The 23,084-nt window shown below is 48.8% G+C and overlaps 1 protein-coding gene across 5 annotated transcripts in view; it reads right to left on the bottom strand.

Annotated features, from left to right (window-relative positions):
• Positions 1-9,604: 9,604 nt before the first annotated feature.
• magi1b (membrane associated guanylate kinase, WW and PDZ domain containing 1b) overlaps positions 9,605-23,084 on the bottom strand; it is a 101,079-nt gene continuing 87,599 nt past the window's right edge. For 3 of the 5 annotated variants that reach the window (XM_067234923.1, XM_067234933.1, XM_067234947.1), the window contains 7 exons: positions 22,711-23,013; positions 20,201-20,404; positions 16,949-17,042; positions 16,747-16,834; positions 15,496-15,639; positions 14,171-14,309; positions 9,605-11,494 (listed from right to left, as the gene is read on the bottom strand). In XM_067234923.1, coding sequence (XP_067091024.1) covers positions 10,314-11,494; positions 14,171-14,309; positions 15,496-15,639; positions 16,747-16,834; positions 16,949-17,042; positions 20,201-20,404; positions 22,711-23,013 — 2,153 coding nt within the window. In that variant the 3' untranslated portion in view covers positions 9,605-10,313. Of the gene's footprint in view, positions 11,495-12,502; positions 14,310-15,495; positions 15,640-16,746; positions 16,835-16,948; positions 17,043-20,200; positions 20,405-22,710; positions 23,014-23,084 lie in introns of all 5 variants that reach the window. The other 2 variants (XM_067234939.1, XR_010876582.1) reach the window with 2 other exon arrangements.

The following is a 23,084-nucleotide window of genomic DNA, read 5'->3' as shown; positions in this document are numbered from 1 at the left end:
ATACTTGAAATGAACTCTAGACCTTTTATCTGCTCCTTGTCAATGAAATAACAATCTCCCTTTATGAGGGAATAATATACACCTGGCCATGGAACAGCTGAGCAGCCAATTGTCCAATTACTTTTGGTCCCTTAAAAAGGGGGGGGGGCACATATAAAATGTATTGTAATTCCTACACCGTTCACCTGATTTGGATGTAAATACCCTGAAATTAAAGCTGAAAGTCTGCACTTAAAGCACATCTTGATTGTTTCATTTCGAATCCATTGTGGTGGTATACAGAGCCAAAATGATTAAAATTGTGTCAATGTCCAAATACTTATGGACCTAACTGTATATATTGAGAGAGGGTAATACCTGAGATGAATGCAGCGTCAATACGTGCCATCTACAGATACACTGGTCTCACCTGCTCTGTCCTGGTCACATTGGCTCCTTTACACAAGTTTGGGATGAGAGTTAGAAAAGACATAAAGGGGACACTCAAGACGAAGAATGATCAGGGGATGACTTGACAGTGAGAGAGAGGAAGACAGAGAGAGAGAGAGAGAGAGACAGAGAGAGAGAGGAAGACAGAGAGAGAGAGAGAGACAGAGAGGCAGAGAGAGAGAGAGATAGAGAGAGAGAGAGAGAGAGAGAGAGAGAGAGAGAGAGAGAGAGAGAGAGAGAGAGAGAGAGAGAGAGAGAGAGAGAGAGAGAGAGAGAGAGAGAGGGGATAGTGTTTGTTGGCGTTTGTGTGTGTGTATGAGAGGGTTTAAATTTAAAGTTTGACTCTGATCACAACCATTCTTCCCATGTTTGTCTGGCTCATACTGCGGTGTCTGTCTCCACTCACTCCAGCCCCTGGTACCCCCTGCGCGCACACACACAGACACACACACACACAGACACACACTCCCCCCCCACCCCCACCCCCCGTGGCTTGCACCCTCAGCACCGCTGGAAACAACTGATAGTGTAAGCATTCTGAGAATGTGCCTTCATCACAACACTCTCCTCTCTAATAAATGGCTTGACAGCCAGATAAAAACGATGGACGGGGATGATTCTGTCTCTCCACCTCCTGCTCTCCTCCTTGTTCAGGGGGAGGATGGAACCTCACTCAGCGCTACAAGCCAAAGCAAAGTGCATGATGGGTGGGCGCCGTTGGGCGTAAACAACGAGAAATGGAGAGGTACAAGATGAGCGCAAGGTACGTAGAAGAGCTGGAAGGTGTCTCCTGGTGTCTGGTTGTCATACTTCAAAGACTCTTCCTGGAAATTACAAAGCTGGACCAGGACGTGCCTTGACAGAGGCAAACATCCCTGAGCCCTGTTCAGTTAAGCCCCTGCCTCCTACCTCAGTGCTGTTGGTTTATCAGCTGACCCACTTAACACACGCCAACAGCTCCGACATCTAAGGGTTCCCGGGCACACATCTTTCATCATAACGGAGAATAGCCTGTGTCTGGAAGTCACGAGGGACCATGGCAGGTCAGAGGTCGACGGGACTAGCTGTGAAGCGCTCTGCTGTGTCAGTCTGCTGCTGTGCGCTGGTAGCGTGATGGAATCTGCAGACTGGGAGTCTCAGCATGTATGCACTGATAACAAGGGTCAGATAACCCCTGTTGGCCTCCGTCAGTCAGGCAGACCTCACCAGGCCTCACCAGGCAGAGTCAATGATGAGGTTGAGGGGGTGACTCAGATGGAAGTTCCAGCCCTTCACGTCCAGGGCAGGGTCAGGGACTTGGAGAGATCTGTGGAGGGGATAGTTCAGAAGGCAGGTCAATGGTTATAGTAAGGTCATGACTTTTACAACTGTCTTATCAGCCACTCACAACTCTGGTGTAGGCTGTTTAAGAGGAGGTCAGAATCTTACACCTTTGGTACATACCTCAAATCTACCATTTCAACATTTGGGAAGAGGCTGTTATATAATAATAATGATTAGAATATTAATTTACACAGTTTACTGGTAATATCTTGTGTTTGGTATTCAGAGCTGAACAGGACATAACATATCAGTAGCTCCAACAATAACAGCACAAGCAATACAACAACAAAAACGGTGACATCATTGCAATGGTGATATTGCGAGTAGAAGGGCAGAGAGGCTGTGTGTTTCTATGGGAGTGTTCCCAGAGACAGTATAGACTACGTCAGGACACTTGTGCTCAGAGAGCTTTCCCAGCTCTGCTACGTCAGAGAGATCGTATACGAGCGGGAAAGGCAGGACTGAGTCAGGCATGCGCACAGAGACCAGGACGATTAAGTCCCCATGAATCTGTCGAGTTCCAGCACAGCCTTACTGCCCTGTGTGCACAGACGCACGCCTGCACTCGACACAAACACAGCCACACAAATAAAGGTCAGCTGAAATGTTCAGCCAGCTACTGTAAATATTATATTTTGTGATAAAGGGTAATGTCTTTGGCATGAGAAAACTAATGATGCCTGTAAGAGAGAGAGAAAGGGAGCGAAAGAGAGAGGGAGCCAGAGAGAGAGAGAGAGGGAAATTGAAAGAATGAAAGATAGATATAGAGAGACAGATTGAGAAAAAGGAAAGAGGGAGAAAGTAAGACAGAGAAATAAGGAGAGAGAGGTCGAGAAAGAGAGAGGGCAGAAAGAAAAAGTAAGAGAGAGAGAGAGCGCAAAAGAGAGAGAGAGAACAGAGAAAGAACAATTCTGTGTGTTTCTATTTTCTCTCCCAAGCAGGCAAGGACTAGCTCCCTGGAGGTCTCCTCACTGGCCTCTACACAGACTTCATGCTTATGGAGCTTTTCCCACAGAGCTGGTCTCTCTGCGTCCACGGCCCTGCTGTGTGACCTGGTCTCACTACACGCTGCGACAGACAGCCTAGAGACCGTCACTTCCTGTGTTACTCCATCCCGGCCAACCCAGCGCTCCATGCCCCACCCACTGGCCTACACAGACTCCCCCTGTCCCAGTTGGAACGATTCCATTTCAAAGCAGTGAGTGAAGGGAACGGCGTACTTCAATGCCCCTTTCAGTTAAAACACCCTTACGTACTCCCAGGAAGATCGTCTTTTCCCGTCCTGACAAGGAGTCTGGAGGAAGTCCATGTATCGGTCGTTGCACAACACTTCCTGGTGTAAGGTGTGAGGTGTGACGCCATGGCCCAGGCCTGTGGGCCCAGCCTTAGCTCCATTGTGTGGCCTCCCAGACTGAGCCCAGAGGATGGGGCCCTCCCCAATCAGCCTTCACTCCACCTTCATTGTATTAATCTGTGAGGTGTTCCAGGACTCATGCGTGGGTTTACGTACGAGACTGGAGCACGAGGATCGGAAGCTCGAAGAATTCCAGGAAGGGACACGCATCATCGGGGTGGTGGGAATACTAAGGTGTGACAAAGCACAACCACCTTCTCCTGGCCAGGACGCTCTGTGAGAGGAGCTGCGAGCCAAAGAGGAGAAGCTGAGCCGTGCTTCGAGGCATCATCAGATACAGACACAATGTAACAGGAAGTTCCATGTTCTTCCCTCCATTTTTCAATCCGGGAAAGATGAAGACATACCACCATCGTTTCCTGAAGCTCCTCTTTAGCATGTTCCCATCCCCGTCTCTTCACATCCTGAGCCTCTGACCCACCCTCCTGTCACACTGTTTCTTTATTGTGGTGGACGAGAGCATTTCTAATTCAGTCATAGTGTTCACGACTAACCCTTAACCTGGGCATTGTCCATATCTGCACCCCTCCCATCCTCAGGCCCTTCTCTCCCATGCCTCTGAAAATGTGTTGGTTTACCCCACTTGCCCTTGTTTCTCACTTCCCCCACTCAGCGTTTCCTTGCGGTACGGTACGCTCCTTAGCCGTGCCAGCATCTGTCTGGATTCACAGGAGGAGATAAGAGCACCATCTGAGGCCATAAACAAAGTTCGTAATAACGTCCAACCATGATGAGACCCCTGGCAGGCTCTCTGAGAGGGCTTCATCTGGAACTCACCATGCCAGTTAGGGGCTGACAGGTTTTGATTCACAACGCTTTTCTTCTACTTTTTATTTCCAAGGAACGGAATAACAAAGGAGTTTTGATATATGAATGTCGTTGTAACCCCTAATAAAATACATGATCGGTTGTCAGGTCAGACATCAAGCATTCTGGGTTGCGAAAGAGTTCTATAGGACTTGTTCCTGTAGTGGAGATGTGGTCTGTGGACAGGAGGGACAGACAGGGTAGGGGACGTTGTGTACAATGTGACTCCTTGTTTTCAACACACATCCTCCTGTTCTAGCCTCTGTTAGCACACATCAGCCAGTTGTCCTGAGAAAGGCCCTGAGTCATAGCAGACTAGCCACGGGAGTCGACATGGAGTCTCCACCACTAGAGCCGGCCCCACGGCCAGCCCAGTCCAAAGTGAAGCACCTCCTCTGGAGCAGCTTCTCCTCCACAGTCGCTTGGCAGATGGAGGTTTACGGCTGCTATGGTCAGCCCTAAGCGTGCCTGTCTTTGTCCCGAAGGCCAAAGGGCCTTTGTTCAGAAACAACAAAAAGAAGCCCTAAGATATAAAGCAGGGGGAAAGTCTCAGGATTGTTTGGTGCTGGTGCAGGGCCGAGCCTCCAGGGAACACAAAGCAGCAGAGGACATCACCCCACATCTGAGCTGCTGACAATACCACGCTGTACAAAAAGCCATTGTGCCGGAATGTTTATTACAAATGTATCCTTCGTTATTTCTATTTTGCTTTCTGCTAAGGGCGGCCGGTCAGGTCAAACAGCAGATGGATATCGAAGTTGTGTGTTTTCCTTGGCAAGCAACAGGCTTATTAGCATGCCTACTCGGCACCATGTCTGTGTTTGTGTGTGTGTAAATGTATAACACTCCCTTTTATGTGCATGGCCTTTAGACTATTTAGACAAGAACAACGCAATCAAAAGCTGCTTGCAGTAAAATATCGAGTTGGCATCACAGTCATTAACTGAGAACTAACAAGTACATTAAGACAATGGAGTTTTAACTGCATTTTGACAACGCTACATATCAAATCAAAGGCCAGCAGCCTCTACATACTTGAGCTTGGTTAACTAGACAAGGACCAGAGCTGATCCAGTGAGGCATAAGGAGGCAAGAAGTGCACTGCTTACTGTATACACAGCCTGCTGGCTCAGCACATTACCAGAGCACACTTTTCTATGATTCATTGGGTCTACCACCAGTTTATCTATATCCCTGGCTCTGTTGATGGATAGGTCCTCTCTGGAGCTGATATATGTTGGTAGTGTGAGTGCTGCTAAGTGCAGAGGTGCAGTTCCTCCCCAGATCTAGGGTCCTTGATGGTGTGGGAGAATCTTCATTGAACTGGACCGGGTTATTTGGTTTTTATATTTTTCATAATGTATGCTTCATGTTTTGGCTGCCTGAAAAGTTTGGGGCTACCTCGTTGTTATGATCAGTGACCTATGCACTTTTGTAAAGCTCTCTCTTGGAAGTCACTTTGGATAAAAGTGTCTGATAAATGCATAAATGTAAAAAGTAAATGTAACTGGACAGACACAGAAAACGATATTGTTTCTGTGGTGAACACTAACCTCTCCCACAGTCTTTCCCCTTGTCTCTACTCATCTCCTCTTCTCCCAACACACATGCATCAGTCTGCAAATCATTTATCAGTCCACTAGGCCTCCCCAAACACCAACACAGTGAGAGATATTTCATAATGAGAAAATGGGTGTTTGAAGTTCACTTCTGAGAGTGTGGGTTGAGACCATTGTCACTGATAACACTCTGAGGTAATGGGAGAAAAACACTAAAGATCTTTTGTTATTTTAACAATGTTAAATGATAGAGAGTGGTGTCAGTGAACCCACAGTCTGAGCAGTGAGCTGGAGGATGAGTGGCTGTAAAGGAGAGACACTTCAGTAGCATGTGACTACTCCTACCAGCACAAGGACTGAACCCTGGGTAAGCCTTGGACCCAGAGAGACTGAACCCTGGATATTTCTATTATGGGAAGGATGTTGTGCTCTTAATCCTTAATCACTTGTAATTCATCTATGCCACACTGTTTGCTAGTACTATGTGAGTCACACTGACAGCCAAATTTGACGGCTGAATGATTGTAACCCGACCTGACATCAACAGTAGAGGGCGCTATCCCCCCATATCTGATCCACGTCCCAGCGCTTTCTCCAGTCTTGAAGGACTGGATTAATAACCAGAACGAGGAGCAGCTAAGCACTAGACCTTGGCTTCACAGGAACACAGCTCCTGTAGCTGATATTGATCCGTGTCTTCTACACAGACACTCAGTGACATAGACTGATGGGTCACTCCCCGGGAATGGCCTTGGGTCAAAACAGGCAACGCCAAGGCAACCATCCACATTCTAACAGACAGGGGGGAGAACGAAGATGTGATGCTGTTCAAGCATCATTCAAACCCCTCGCTTCTGCTGGGAGATATAGCTTAGATGGAAGCCATATATCTGCCATAAACTGAGAACAGTTTTGCAATCTTCAAGGCAAACAATTGATGCCGTCTCTAGAGTGAATCTGTTCTGTCTTTCGCTGGCCACAAGGTGGCACTGTGGCATCCACGGTGCCCACATGAGGACTTTGTGCAGACAGTATGGATAAAATGTAACACGTCAATCTTCCAGTAATTTTATATAATGTATTAATCCAATCAATTGCAGCACTTAATTTCCAACTCTACTCAATTCTAACTCTTTAGCAGCAGACCACTGAGAATTGAATTTTCTCTGCCACAGTATAATATGATGAGTACCTTCTCACTGTTGTGCTAAAGAAAATTTATACTTGGTTCTCTGGTCTAACTGGACCCACAGTGTACCCAGCACTGTCATTAAACCAAACGCAGAGAGCCCCCTCTGTGATTCCTAATTGATGTTGGAATCCCAAGACGACAATGGCAGAGAAAACAGCAGCTATTTCTGAAGCAAAAAAGGCTACTGCATAAGAAGGCTTTTCCTTTCCTGTAAACTTGTCATCATCAAATCAAAACAAAGCAATTTCTGCTTTGTGCAGTTCCAAACTAACACTTAACATTCTGCCTTTGGAAGCAAGGCCGTGTATCAATATTATACTTGACGTCAAACCAAAAAATATTTCTGGTGAAATGAAGGCAGAAGGGTGAGGACATCTATCAAGGGCATATTCTTACTGAACAGTTTGTTTTTAGTATGGATTAAATCATAGCATAACATCTAGATCCAGATTAGATGTTTCGACTAACAGAACGAGACAGGTGACACCTATGTACCCTGATGAGTATTTGGTCGTGCTGACTGTATTATTGATTACACCCCTTATTTTCCGCTGACCAAGAATGTCTGCTAATTACCAGAGTTCCCTTTTTAAAACTCTAACCAGGGAGCTGCACTCATAAGCAGAGCACACAGCATCTCTTAACAGAGAGGTACTTTCAGGGGTTATAAACTCACACACTGTTGCCATCCCTGGTATCTCCTCCCTGGAGGGCTGGCTGGCCTGTGCCAGCATGGCACCCTCAGCCAGCAGGGCAGAGGGTTCTGCCCTGCTGGCTGGCCTGTGCCAGCATGGCACCCTCAGCCAGCAGGGCAGAGGGTTCTGCCCTGCTGGCTGGCCTGTGCCAGCATGGCACCCTCAGCCAGCAGGGCAGAGGGTTCTGCCCTGGCATCCCAATCTCCAGGCAGCTTCTCAACATTCATCATCACCTGAAATAATACTTAACATGAATATCAATTTCAGTGGTTATATATTTTTTGTTTGTGTCTGAAAATAATCTGATTGTGTGTGCTCCACTGGAAATGCAAGCTGACACACATTTTGCCCAAAATAACTATTATATATAAAAAAAAAAAATTACTTCCCTGCCCTCCTGGCAAGCATGCAGTCTGCCTGGAAGAACATGGCTGTCATCTCAGTTCCCGTCAGGTTACAGTCGACAGGATGTAACCCGTTCCAGTGTTACCATGACAACAAGAGAAAGGGGGCTTCAAGGTCAGAAAGCCCCCGAGCCGAAGCATGCCTGATTGGGGGTCTGTCGCCAAGCAGCTGTGACGTCCTTATTAATGATTTTATTACCTGAACCAGTCTAGGTGATGAGGTGATATATTTTTACCAGTGATTGGTTGTTCATCATGACTGGGTCATGCAAGCAATAAAACTGTCTCGAATTCTACGTTTAATAGAGAGATACTGTTGACAGGGAGGTAGAGAGACCGGGAGAAAAAGAGAGGGAGATGGAGAGGAAGAGTTAGTCAGTTATCTCCACACTGTTGCATTGCTGTAGTGCTTCTTATTGGAGCAGACCACCGCCCGCTGTGGACTATATGACCTACAATTTATTAAAAAAAATATGACTGCAAACTATTTGACCCATTGGTTCATCCCACAGGATTAAGAATAATACAGGTTGCATCTAGGGCACGGATTATCCAATTGAGTTCATAAGCATTTGAGTTCCACCTCCTGGTCTATAGTGTGATCACACGATTGGACCTCAAAATTGTGTGTGACTGAATCCCTGTCTGTCACCTAGGAACTCCAGCTAGCCCTCTCCTCTGTCACCTGACCAGAGATGGGAAGTAATGAAGTACAAATACTTTGTTACTGAACTTAAGTAGATTTTTCAGATTTACTTTCATTCCTTAAATTTTTTACACAAATATCTGTACGTTCTACTTCTTAACCCTTGGGCTGCCTTCGGGTCACATGACCCATAAGTTCATAAAAACCATCGTTGTGTTTACCCAATTTTACCCAATACAAAAACAAATAAATATAATTTTCTTTTAACCTTTGCAATGTGGGGGGTCTGAGACAGCCCAACGGTTAAAAGAAAATGCTTCACTTTGATTTTGTATGCGGGAAAGTTGTCGCAATACGACGGTGGGTCACAATGACCCGAAGATAACACAAGGGTTAAATGTTCAAGTCAGGCTAGTTTCAAAAGGTTGAAAAAACATTTTCTAAAAAAGTTTTTGATAAAAGTAAAACAAACAAAATAAATGATTTTTGTGTGATGTTTGAATAAAACTTTTTAAAGAAGTGCTTTATGGATGAGACAGGGAGTTGGCGATGTCGACATGACTGAGAATATAGACATTCCTGATCAAAGTACAAATATCTGTACTTTCTACTTGTTAAATGTTAAAGCCAGGCTCGTTACTTTAGTTTTAATTTGTATTTAGTGGCATGATCTCTCTCTCCTCCTTTCACAGTGTGTGAAAAAAAGGTTTAGATTTTTTGGGGGACAAAAAAAGGTTTGAAAAAAAAAGGTTTTACATTTTCTTTTCTTTGAAAAGTTGAACAAATATCTTCCAAAAGAAATAACAAACAATAAAAGTAAAAAAACAAAAACAAAACAAGTTTAGATTAATTATTTTTGTTTGTTTGTTGTGGTTATGGATGAGATAGGGAGTTGGCGATGTCGACATGACTGAGAATAGAGACATTCCTGATCACCCATGGCCATAATGAATATTCTAAATTGTCTGTGTCAAAAAGGATTCCTGGCGAATGTGCTGCGTATATTTTTGTATAGGATAGGATAATTATGAGTTTATTACAGTATGAGGGGGGGTCCAAGGAGCATTTTTTATTTGACTAAAGCCTGAAGATAATTACATGAATGGCTTATCATAAACAAGAAACTCACAATTCATCTGTTTAATATATTATTTTTTATTGTAACATTGTCATCATCATAGTTTAACTTTTTAATTTCCCTTCATTTATTTAAAATGATCACCTCTGAATGTACACATACTGCAAACTGTCAAAAAATATACAAACAAATGCAGGCTTGTGCTATAGTCTGGTCAAATGTCTAAAAAACTGTGGCACTGGGGGAGAGAGGAAAAAAGAGAGAGAGAACCCAAAATAATAGAAGACATTGAAACTGTAAAGACATGCACAGCATCTGTGTTGGCACCGGTCACAGGACAAGGTGACTGAGGTGCTTCCATGGGCTCTGTGTGGAAAAGTACATACATGTCATCAGGTGTCAGAGAAACGCCTCTATCAAACAAAAATTTAACTTAAAAACGCTCTTCAATAGAACTGTTAGGCACATCAGTTTTTTTATGGTTTTACATTTTCTGTAAAAGTCGGATACGTGTAGAATGCTTTACCCAGGAACAAAAAAGAACCCGAAAACAATAAAAACCAGCAGAAAAAAAATAGATCCTACTTCAGCTGTTAAAAGTAGTTTTATATTCGCTGTCTGGTAAGGAACATAGGTATGTCATAATCAATAAGTTAGGTTAATCCAAGGTCCGTGTGTGTTTCCAGCTGAATGGAATGAGCCAAGATGCATTACGTATGGGACTCAGAGGTCCAATCAGATGCTCAGATCTTTGGGGGAGGTCCAATCAGATGCTCAGATCTTTGGGGCTCTCCTTGTAGGTCTTCCTCTGGGGCTCAGGGAGGGTGGGCCTGGACGAACGCCCGCCACTGGATCTCAGAGTGTTGTAGTACTCCCTCAGCCTCGACGCTCCCTCCTCCTCCCCGCCACGTCTCAAGCTTGCGACTGGCGAGATGTCCCTGCCCAGGCTCCGCCCTCGGTAGCGTGACTCGGGGGGAGAGTCCCTGGTGGGCGAGCTTCCCCTCAGCAGCGAGCTGTACCGCTTGTAGGCAGAGTCCGAGTCGGGAGTGTGTACCCGGGGCAGGTATCTTTCTCCGTAGGGATCTCTCGTGGAGCGGGCCAGGTCTCTCAGCAGGGTGTCTTCTCTGTAGGAGCGCTCCAAGGACGAGGTCCTGAGAAGCCGGCTGTCCCCAGGCTCAGCCAGCCGTGGGACCTCCCTGTTGAGGCGGGCGAGGGCTGGGGACTCCCGCAGAATGCTCTCCTCCTCTAACAGGAAGCTGGGCTTGGGGCCTGGCGGCCGGGCTCCTGCCACATCACTGCTGGGCTTCCACTGGCCCTGCTCCGGGGAGGGCTGGCGGTACGGGTCTGAGGAGCGGGCGCGAGGCCGGGCAGGGGATTGGTGTCGGGTACGGTGAGGAGACCTGTAGGGGGAGCGGTGACGCTGGGGAGAGTGATGGCGTTGAGGGGAGCGATGGCGTTGAGGGGAGCGATGGCGTTGAGGGGAGCGATGGTGTCTGCCGGGGGAACGATGGCGTCTGGCGGGGGAGCGCTCGTACCCGTGCCCCTGCCCGTGGCGGCTGTCCAGGGTGTTCTCGGCGCTGCGGGCCCGGCTGCGCCCCCGACTGCGGCCCTTCTCCGGGGAGCGGTGTCGGCGGTGCTGGCCTCCGCTCGACGTCTTCCCTTTCTCTGTCTTCTTTTTCGGCTGCTTGGTCCCGCCCGTCTCCCCTTTGGACTTGTCCCCCTTGCGCTTGCCCTTGCTCTTGTCAGGGGAGCGCTGGCGGCTCTTGGGATGGAAGTGGCCCTTGTCCTCCTTCTTGGTCTCTTTGCTGCGGGATGGTTGTTTGGGGTCTGGTTTGTAGCTGGACTCTGTTGGTGCGTTGGCTTGGCTTTCAACAGGGGGCTGGGCGCTTACTTCCGAAGTGTTTTGTACCCTGGCGGCTGGGTCGACGGTGCCGTCGACGCCGACGTCTGGTGGGACAACATGACATAGAGGGAAGGGGGTGGGGGTGAGACACATACAGGCAGAGAGGCTACACCATACTAGACCATGCTCTGTTAGTATCACACACATGAAACCACTAGAGATGTTAACGTCAGAAAGTTCTCACAGCTACAGCTGATGGTGATGCATTAGTAGAGCTCTTTAACTTACGAGGCCGAGGCGGAAATGGATGAGCAGCCAAAGCTTAAGGACGTTACTTACAAGAAACATCTCTCCGGTTCCCCAGCTTGGCCCGGTACGGTTCTGTACAGGGGGAGCTGGATGGCAAGTTTGCACCCATGGTGCCTTACGGGCCCAGCTGGCGTTGGTGAAGATGATTCAGTTCTGCCATGACTAATTCATGCTCTCTCATGCTCGGTAAATGTTTAATGCAAATAAAAAAATTGCAAATGGGTTCTGGGAGCAGAGTAATGAGCTTTATAATGTATGAGCGTGTTGGGATAATGTTTAGAGCTGTGGAGTGTAGGCAGTGCAAGGTTTAGTTTTAACATTATGATCTCACCTGATCTGCTCAGAGTAAACAAATGAAAGACAAAACATCTAACAACAAGCTGTAAAACGTACCCTTCAGAACTAGTCGTTAAAAAATATATATTTCTATAAAAGCAACTCTATAAAAGGCACAAAAAAGACCCCTTAGATGAAACTCAAAATACAGTAATCTAACTGAACTGCAATGAAAACGGATATCTCACATTGGTTTTCACCAAAAAAATGCTTTTACAAGAAGATCTCAAACATGGCCATGATGTACCAGGAGGGCTGTCATGTCAAGGTGGGATGCATGAATCCATTCCGATTGGTCAGCATGATACAAAAGCAGCGATAGCGACGGCGGTACTGGCAATGCATTCTGGGTGGATGAATTTGTATGCATGGAGTAGAACACGGCACGGTGAGTTGAGGCCACAGCATATGGAGAGAGAGAGAGAGGTAGGAAGATAGCAAGGAGAGAGAGAGGCCAGGACAGTTACCGTGGTCTGATTTTGGCCCGATTGGTAAAGAGAAGGTTCTCCCATCTTGTCATTTCTCACACATGCAGCCAGATGGGGAGCAACCACCCCTGTGGGAAGGAAGAGCCCAGTGCAAACAAGGGAGACAGATAAAGAAAACAAGAGAAAACAAGAGAAAAGCATAGGGTTTAGATCCTCACACCAGCAGAAGGAAAGAAATGACTGTGTTTTGTTCTCACTGGAAAAAAGTGTTTATTTGATCATTTCATCATTCAGAGAAAGAAACAGTCCAGGAAATTGCCCAAACCCTTAAGTGAAACTGAAATCAACAGTTACAGAGGAAGTCCAGGAGCCCAGGTCACAACGGTCCACACACACACACACACGCACGCACCTACAGTACACACGCATCCACACTCAAAACAGCAGAACACCCTACACCCGAAAGGGAAACAGCATGATGCACACACACCCACACGCGCACACGCACACCAAACACCAAACACCATATGAAGCAGTTTACATTGCCAACAGAAAAAAGAAACACTAGCGAACATGTCAAAGGGTGTAAACTAAAAAGTACAAAAATGGTAAAAAAATATACAACCTCACAGAGATGTCATATTGGTGCAGGAAAACATACCACATTCTTGGCGCAATATGAATGAAACCTTTCCGATGGGCACATCCCCCAGACAAATACACATTAAGATGACTTGTGACTATCAATCAACAGATCAATACAATACAAAAAATGAAACATTCCATAAATATTATGGAAGATAAAAAAAAAAAAAAAAGATTTACACTGACAAGCTCATGCAGCAATATACTTTTTCATTTAATATGTGGATTGGTTCATGGCTCTGTACAAAAACAAAAATACTTGTAAAAATGCTTCTTTCTTTTACTTACTGTACATAACGTATGTATTAGTGGCAGAATAGAGTTCTGACTAGGGTTGGGTGGAGTCCCTGTCACTTTTCTAATGACATTAACAGTAGGCGCTAATAACTCCATTGATTTGTGTCCTACACAGCGGAGTTAGATGGTAGTAAAAGCTTTGAAACGCTTCCATTTGAATGAAGTCTTGACCTAAGACCATACAACTCTGTAGCTTACATTCACCTTCAATAAATATCATAAATATACTCATTACGCCACTTCCCAAAGCTTGGAGATGCAACCAAAGCCAAGTGTATCCCAATTATCACAGGATGCAATAGATTGTGTTTCCTTTCCTTAACCCCCAACCCTAAAAATAGCATTCAGTTAGGATTCAATAATACATAGATTCACAATATGAAACATTAATCTTTTATGTATTGTTTTCCCTCCTGCGTCAATGTTTCTTTTTTTATGTGGCATTGTACAAACCCTCTTCACAATCCAAAGTCCCAGAATGCCTTGCAACCCCGCTCCCAAGCTACCGTAAATATGCCCCAGCCAGAAGGTGAAAGGTGACAATAGGGGGACATCGGCTGAGAGCAGGTGACAGCAGACAGGACAGGACCCGCGGGAGCACCAAAACACCCAGGTGACAGTGGCAGCCAGAGGTGACCCACCAGGAGGGGAGGGAGTCCTCGTACCCCGGACCCACAACTCCCCCCACCCCCAAGCCCGTTTCCCCCCAGAGCCTTCAGGGGGTGAAGACGGGGGAGAAGGGAATGTTTTCGTAGATTGACCCACCATATTCCGGAACCGAACCATCTCCCCTCTTGAGGACCAGGTGGGCACGCCGCCCACCGTTCTTGATCAGTTCTATGGCACGGGCGTGCCTCATGCCCTTGGTGCTCTCGCCATTGATCTCCAGGATTTCATCTCCGACCTGGTGAGGCAGAGAGAGGGAGTGGGGGGGGGGGGGGGGGGGGGAAGGGGTCCACAGACACAGGGAAGGTGAGACAGGCGTTGGAGGAGGCAGGAAGACAGACAGGTTGAAAGTGGGGCCGTGGTGATGAGGGGGTGACGGGACAGTCAAGGGAGGCAAGAGGAAGGACAAATCTTTCAAAAGGACAGCTCTAATAACAAGGGTAATATTTCTTTCAAACCCGCATTTCATGAGAAGGAAAATGGTGTCAAAGAACAGTTTGTGTGCAGCCTGTGTAGAGAGAGAGAGAGGGAGAGGGAGAGGGAGAGAGGGAGAGAGAGAGAGGGAGAGAGAGAGAGAGAGAGGGGGAGGACATGGAGGGCACAAGGCTGCTTTATTCTCTACGCCTCAAGTTATCTGTCAGAGCTCTCTCCATCAGGGGAATTTCACTCCCACAGAACTGGGTCTCCTACTGACACTTTGCACTTCACACAACCTGGGCCTCATATCTAATCTAACATGGCCGGGCGCAGTACACACACACACACACACACACACGAGACATACATCACAGCTTACTTGTCAGATACAAGCAGTAATTTTCCGAAACATCTTATTTACATACCTCACAAGCATGTCAAAAGAATAATCAATTAGCCCTCACATTTCTCAGGGGCCCCCTGGTTGTGTTTGTGTGCAGATTGATTTCATGCAATTAATCACCATAAAGGTTAAACTGTATGTTGATGTGACATCTTCAGGAGCATAAAGGAAACATTACCATGCAGTTGCAGCACACACACACACTCACAGAACAATTAGCCTACATCCTGCAGCTCTCCTCTGGGTAGAGGGACTGTGTGGTGAAGCAGTGGGCCAGCCTGTCTGAGACGAGCTCTCGTCCAGCACGCTGCCTCTACTCTGTGGAGATGCCCGTACATTTGACGTAAATTTTGAGATCATCACTTAAACTGATGAGAGGATGCCTCAACAGGGGATGTCGAAGTGTGGGAGTGACTGGTCACTGACAGAACCCAACCTTGTGTCTGGGGAGACGCGACCCTCACTTCCACTAATCAGACGACTGACAGCAGGAGAACGCAGGCTCGCGTCCTTGGCATGTTGGGCTGGGTGGGGGTCTGGATGCTAGGCCAGTGAGGGAGCTGGTGTGGGTGGAGGGAGGGGAGGAGGGAGGGAGGGGACGTACCCTCATGTTGCCGTTGCGGACGGCGGCTCCGTCCTCGGCCAGTCTCAGGACGTACAGGTCCATGTTGTACTCACGGCCGCCTCGCAGGCTGAAGCCAAACCCTTTGTTGTCACGCTCCAGGTCCACGGAGTACAGCTCAGCGTCCTGAGGCAGACACACACGCACACACACACACACACACACACACACAGGCACGCACATACACACATACACACACACACACCAAGGTCACATTGGTGGTTCAGCGGTGGCTAAATGTGTCTGTGAGAGGGCTTGAATTTCAGTGAGGGACAAACACCACCTTTAGGTAAGTCACACCTATTTTGAACTTCTTTGTGCATGTGTGCGTGTTGAATAATTGATGTAGTGAACTCTGGGGGTCTACAGACAGAGTGAGACACCAGCGTGAGACACCAGAGTGAGACACCAGAGTGAGACACCAGCGTGAGACACCAGAGTGAGACACCAGAGTGAGACACCAGCGTGAGACACCAGAGTGAGACACCAGCGTGAGACACCAGAGTGAGACACACAGAGTGAAACACCAGAGTGAGACACACAGAGTGAGACACCAGAGTGAGACACACAGAGTGAGACACCAGAGTGAGACACCAGAGTGAGACACACAGAGTGAGACACACAGAGTGAGACACCAGAGTGAGACACACAGAGTGAGACACCAGAGTGAGACACCATAGTGAGACACCAGAGTGAGACACACAGAGTGAGACACCAGAGTGAGACACCAGAGTGAGACACACAGAGTGAGACACACAGAGTGAGACACCAGAGTGAGACACCATAGTGAGACACCAGAGTGAGACACACAGAGTGAGACACCAGAGTGAGACACACAGAGTGAGACACCAGAGTGAGACACACAGAGTGAGACACCAGAGTGAGACACCAGAGTGAGACACACAGAGTGAGACACACAGAGTGAGACACACAGAGTGAGACACCAGAGTGAGACACCAGAGTGAGACACAGTCACCACAAGGACACAGTCCTAGCATCCTCTATCAGATCTGGATCAATACTGTCATGATGCCATCATCCTGCCCTCCAACCGACATCTCCTTGTACAGTCCAGTCCAGTACATTACCTCCTAAGTAAATGTCATGTCTCGCAAACGGACCTCAGACATACAGAGGTTCTTGAGTGACACCATCACTGCACTGACAGATACTGAATGGATGTACTGACTTTGTTGACGGGAGGGTGGGTGGAGAGTAGGAAGAGTCCCGTACCTGAGCTGGAGGTTGTGTCGGGGCCGGGGGAGGAGGGGCTTGTGGGGCCTTGAACTCAAACGACTCCTGTTTTGGTTTGGTGTTGTTTCTGGAAGGAGACAGACAAATGGACTTTCTAGTTAGATACTGATCACATCCTCTTGGCTCGTCCGGTGGGACTACAACATCCACGTATGACTCCATGTCCCAGCATGCCTCTCACCTAGCCTCGGGTGCTGCCTGTTGCTGGGCCGTGTGAGTGGTGGTGATGGTGGCGATCTTCTCAGCGTTGGTGAGCAGGGATGCGTTGGAGGACTCTGCCAGGAGGAGAGAGAGGGGAGAGGTCAGCCAGGCTACAGGAGGACAGCACACAGAGCTATGAGCACCAGGACAACAACAGGTCAGAACCAGGACATTAACAGATCAGAAACAGGACAATAACAGGTCAGAACCAGGACATTAACAGATCAGAAACAGGACAATAACAGGTCAGAACCAGGACATTAACAGATCAGAAACAGGACAATAACAGGTCAGAACCAGGACATTAACAGATCAGAAACAGGACAATAACAGGTCAGAACCAGGACATTAACAGATCAGAACCAGGACAATAACAGGTCAGAACCAGGACAGTCCACCCACACCACAGTCCTGGTATGAAAGCCCAGGCCTTGTGGGGGCGAGGTCCTATAACTGGAAGTCCTCTATGTAATCACAACACTCTGACTCAAGCTCCACTAAGCCACTAGTCCCTTAATCAGCAGCTATTATGCTCAGCAGCAGGCATGAAACGGCGCAGTTACACCAGCATCTCCTCACAGACTCCTCTAAACCTACACCCACGACTGCTACATAACAACCATTCCTATCTTTCATCTCCACCTCCACCCCTGCCCTGCCCCCTCTCCTCTAAGGCCCCCAGCCCCTGCTCAGTATTCTCCTCACAGTCACACGGTCAATCCCACCTTCATCTATCCATCACTCCCCCGCTCGTCTCCTTGGATCCCATTGGCTTAACTCTCCATTCAGTCCACGGCTCCGAGACAACAGGCTGGCCAATCAGGGCCAGCCGTTGTGGGCCGGGTGGGTTTGATTCGGGCCCGCTGGGATGTGCTGCTGCAGACCTAGGGTTTGATGTGTGCCTGGCCGATGCATCCCAAAGCCTTAAAATAGACCCTGGTTCATTTCCTCTGTTGGTGTCAGCTGTGAAGCAGGCTCTGTGTACTGCAGCCCTCCCCCCATGTCCCCTCACTTCATGCCCCCTAGCGCTCCCTCCCTCTCTGATGTGCTTCCATACCTCCCTCTACCCTCTTTCATTCCCACCCCCTCCAACCACAGCCCTGTCCATGTCTTTACCATCCACCCTCCCCCTCTCCTCAACCTCATCCTCCTCTCCTCAACCTCCTCTCCCTCATCCCCCTCTCCTCAACCTCATCCTCCTCTCCCTAACCTCATCCTCCTCTCCCTAACCTCATCCCCCTCTCCTCAGCCTCACCCCCCTCTCCTCAACCTCATCCCCCTCTCCCTAACCTCACCCCCCTCTCCCTAACCTCATCCCCCTCTCCCTAACCTCATCCCCCTCTCCCTAACCTCATCCCCCTCTCCTCAACCTCATCCCCCTCTCCTCAACCTCATCCCCCTCTCCTCGACCTCATCCCCCTCTCCTCGACCTCATCCCCCTCTCCTCGACCTCATCCCCCTCTCCCCGACCTCATCCCCCTCTCCTCAACCTCACCCCCCTCTCCTCGACCTCACCCCCCTCTCCTCGACCTCATCCCCCTCTCCTCGACCTCATCCCCCTCTCCTCGACCTCATCCCCCTCTCCTCGACCTCATCCCCCTCTCCCCGACCTCATCCCCCTCTCCCCGACCTCATCCCCCTCTCCCCGACCTCATCCCCCTCTCCCCGACCTCATCCCTCTCTCCCCGACCTTATCCCTCTCTCCAGGCTGTTCTCCCTCCCTGCTTACACTCCGCTGCCATGATGTTTTTTTTTTGTCCCTCTTGAAACATTCAGGGCACACAGAAAAGCACTGAGCCGTCTGCCTAATCGCTCTCTCGCCCCGGCCGTGCACCAGCGCATGACGTGGAGAGGCGGGGTGGGGGGGGGGGGGGGGGGGCAATCTACATGAAGAATGAAGAGGGAGGCACACAGGGGAGACTGTAAGGGAGTAACAGGAGTTCACCCTGTGCCGTTATATACCAACAACATTGACAACCGAGGCACCAAATGAGGTGTGGTTCGTTCCTGATGAAACTCTAAGCCGAGCGTGGGGCCTTAAGTGAAGCATTAGGTGTAATGTGCTGTATCAGGAAACAGAGCTGCTTCCATTTCCTGTGGTGGAGGAGCCAGGCTTACTCTCACCCCCCTACTACACGCATCCCCCAGAGATCTGCACTCAACAACAGGAGGCAACCTGGCCCTGGATCTCCACACAGACTGGCATATTCACACATACACACACATCACACGCACACACACATCACGCACACACACACAGACATCACACGCACATACACACACACACACGCACACGGATGCAGAAAGAGATGTGACATGAAAACACCCACACACAAACTTAAGGGGAAGCTTTAACCAGATGTGCACACACACCTGCGTGCGGATGAGACACCCACACAAGCCAGAAACAGACACTACCCCTCCTAGTCCTCTAACACTAACACTTAAAAACACACCTCCCTCCATTCCTGTCTTCTTGGCAAAACAATTTCAGCTCTGTGTTCTCATCAGCTGCTTCACAGAAAGGCTTTCATCCGTGGAAAACAAGCCAAGAAAAGGCAACTGTGGACAAATAGCTCCAATTTCCCTAACATGCAGGATGACAAAAGAGGATTGCTTCCACTGGCTCCATCACTGTGTCCTCCCCCACTCCCACCACCACTTAATTAAACATCATTTATGTACCATGATAGGCTAATCTGTCAGAGCAGCACAACACACAAACAACTACTTTACCCAAACAGACATACACACACAATCTCTCTCTCTCTCTGTCTGTCTGTCTCTGCAGTCCTCTGACAGCTGAAGTACTCTTGCATGTTTGGGAGGGATGTGAGATGCACGGATGCAGAGAAGTTTCCTCTCATCTTGAGGAGCAGCTCTGTTGACATGGCGGGGGTGTTCTATTCAAGTCACATCCCCAAGCACAGCGTTTACATAACCCCAACACGGGAACGCGCAGGGCGCGCGGAATCCACCAACACCCCCTGTGCTATACCTGCGCTTCATTTGTTAAAATGGAGGTTAGACTGCTAGGAGAACCGCCAAGAGCAGCAGGACAAACACATCCATGGTTTCTGTACATGCGCTCGTTACAAATGTCAAACAAACCCCAAACTTGACAATAGTGAGTGCATGCTGTGTGGATGAATGTCAGGCCAGATGAGGATGAGGCCTGTGGATGAGGCCTGGGGATGAGGATGAGGCTGTAGAGCCGTGCTCTTCCACTCACCGTCTCCAGGGATGATCCTCAGCGTGACGGTGTTGCCGGCCTCCTTGATGAGGTTGACGATGTCTGAGTGGGACTTGTTGGTGATGGAGCAGCTGTTGACAGCCAGGATGCGGTCTCCCACCTTCAGCTTCCCACAGCGGTCTGCCGGGCTCCCCTCGATGATGCGCCCTATTTTATGGGGCATGGCCACACATGCATTTCCAGCTTTTTTCCCCCAGCAACAAGTCGCATTTTGTGCGATTCAGTGTGTGTTGTGGTGTTACAGTGGTTGAGGAAAGGTGTGATTTTAGGAAAGGGTGAAAAGAGGGGAAGAGAAGGAGGAAAGAGAGGGACAGAAGTGGAAGCGTTAATTAAACCAAGTCACCAACTGCCAGTAAAGGTTTCCCAATAAAATGTTTGCTGCCCATAAAATGTAAAGCGTTGATTGGGAACGAAAGGGAAATTAGGATGGTAAATTCTGCAGAAATAAGCTTCTCTAGTCCCTCCTTTCACTTAAAATCCACTTTTCTAAAGTGAGAAAGATCAAACTACATTTTTAAATGTATTACTGACATTCTCCCTCTCATTCCCCCTCCCCACCTCCCCTTCTCCCCCTCTCCCCCTCCCTCTCCCTGTCTCTCTCTCTCTCTTCAGCAACATCCTTCGCTAATCCAGCTCCAATTCCTGCCCAAACTTGATTCATTATTCTATTTGCTTTCGTGAATTTCATGCAACCAACTCCTAATAGTGAGGAGCCGATGACAGAGTTGGCTCTCATAGTACAGACACCTGCTCCAGCCTGGATAACTAACAAACACGTCAGCAGGCGTTTCCCTTTGCCCTCTCTTTCTCCATCTACACACATTTCTACACAGCCTGTCATTAAGGAAGAAATGGAGCGCGCATCGCTCTCAATATCTCCATCCCTTTCTTTCTATCTGTTTCCCTTCCTCCTCCTCTCATTCCAGCACAAAGCCCTTTCTGTCACATCCTCTGCTGTCACTCGCGTCCCTATGAGCTGTGTGAGAGCTGAAGCCCACCGAGCTGTGGAAGAAAGGCCTCAGAAGAGGCCACAGGCTGCAGTTGGTTTTCACTGCAGCAGGAAGTGTTTGACGAGCTGGCAGAGACGGAGAGGATTGAGAGAGGGATGACGGCTCGCTGGCAGCTAGCAGCTAGCTGCTAGCCAGCTACAGTAGCAGACAGTGGGCGTAGCTTGGCTACGGAGCCGCTGGATAATGAAAACTTAATTCATGACGATGCTACTTTTATGACCATCTTTGATACGGAGGGGTAGCGCCGCGAGCGCTATGAGGATTTGTCAACAGTTTTCGGTGAAAAAGGGGGCTTTGCTAGCTTGTTGGCTGCAAATTCAAGTTAAGCAGTGTAAACCCGTTATCAGCAGCCCCACACCCATAGGCAGACGAACATAGTGAAGGAAATGCTAGGCCTGCAAGAAGCCTGGGACTGGCCTGAGAGACCTGGCCCCGAGGCCGTCAGCGTTCAGCCAGCAGGAAGGGAGCAGAGAGCACGTGGCACAGAACACACACCAGAACAAAGGACATGCATGAGTGACATCATTCTCAAACTGTGTGTGGATGTGCGAGGGTAGCAGTTGAAGACAAATGAATACAGTTCCAGGTATTCTATCAACATTTTACTAGGTTAGAAATATGTCCAGGACTGTCTGATCTTAGTTACGTGGTTATGAATACCTATACTTGGATACACTATGCCAATCTCACACTACTAATTTCCCTTCCCTGGTACACTTCACCATCATTGAGACATCGTCAGCACAGTGACAAGATGCTCATCAGAGCCATTTAAGTGCAGCTGAATTATACAGGCCTGTTATGCAATATACTTTCACTGGAGATCAATTATGAAAGGCTGCTATGAATTTTACAGCTGCTGGAGAAAGGCTTTAAGTGTCTCTCTCTGCCTGAGAGAGGGAAGAAAGAGAGAGAGGAGAGAGAGAGCACCACTCCCACTGAGGATGGATACAAATCTTATTGATCTAAAGAGGCATAAATAACTATCAGGCTCAGAAGTAGATTTGTGACTGTGTACAATACAGAAGAGATTTTTTTGGGGGGTGGTTGTATAAATAAGGGTAGTTAAGGAAGTCTGTCAGCGATGGCTACAGAATCCAGAACAGAAGGTGTCTCTGAATGCAGTCCAGTCCTGTATGTGAGCATGACACTGACCTAGCCTTGCTGATTGAGCTGGCGCAGGGAGGCAGGATCTCATCTGACTTAGCCTTGCTGAGTGACCTAGCCTAGCTGAGTGACCTGGCCTAGCTGAGTGACCTAGCCTAGCTGAGTGACCTAGCCTAGCTGAGTGACCTAGCCTTGCTGAGTGACCTAGCCTAGCTGAGTGACCTAGCCTAGCTGAGTGACCTAGCCTAGCTGAGTGACCTAGCCTTGCTGAGTGACCTAGCCTAGCTGAGTGACCTAGCCTTGCTGAGTGACCTAGCCTAGCTGAGTGACCTAGCCTTGCTGAGTGACCTGGCGCGGGAGGCAGGGTCTCACCGAACGTGGTCCCCGCCTCGGGCCTGGACACAGAGGACACGATGACGAAGCCGAAGCCCTCGTTCTCGCCGCGCCGGATCTCCACGTCGTAGGGCTGCAGGGCGGTGTTGACCGCAGGCACCCCACCCCCGCCCCCCCCTCCGCTGCCGATGCCGCTGGTGGAGCCGCTGCCGGAGCTCACGGTGTTGAGGGAGTTCTGGCTGCCCTGGGGGGTCCGCTTCTCCTCCGTCAGGGAGGGGGCCTGCGTGCTGCTGTGGTGGGAGGAGGCCGGGGACGGGGGCACCTCGCCGTCGCCTTTAGACGCTGTGGGAGGAGGGGAGGAGGAGAAGATGAAAGAGGTGGGATAGGGTCCATACAGGGAGCAGGGGATGATT

This window comes from Osmerus mordax, chromosome 1, assembly GCF_038355195.1.
Source record: "Osmerus mordax isolate fOsmMor3 chromosome 1, fOsmMor3.pri, whole genome shotgun sequence".
NCBI classification, from domain to species: domain Eukaryota; kingdom Metazoa; phylum Chordata; class Actinopteri; order Osmeriformes; family Osmeridae; genus Osmerus; species Osmerus mordax.
This window is presented reverse-complemented; position numbering and strand designations above follow the sequence as displayed.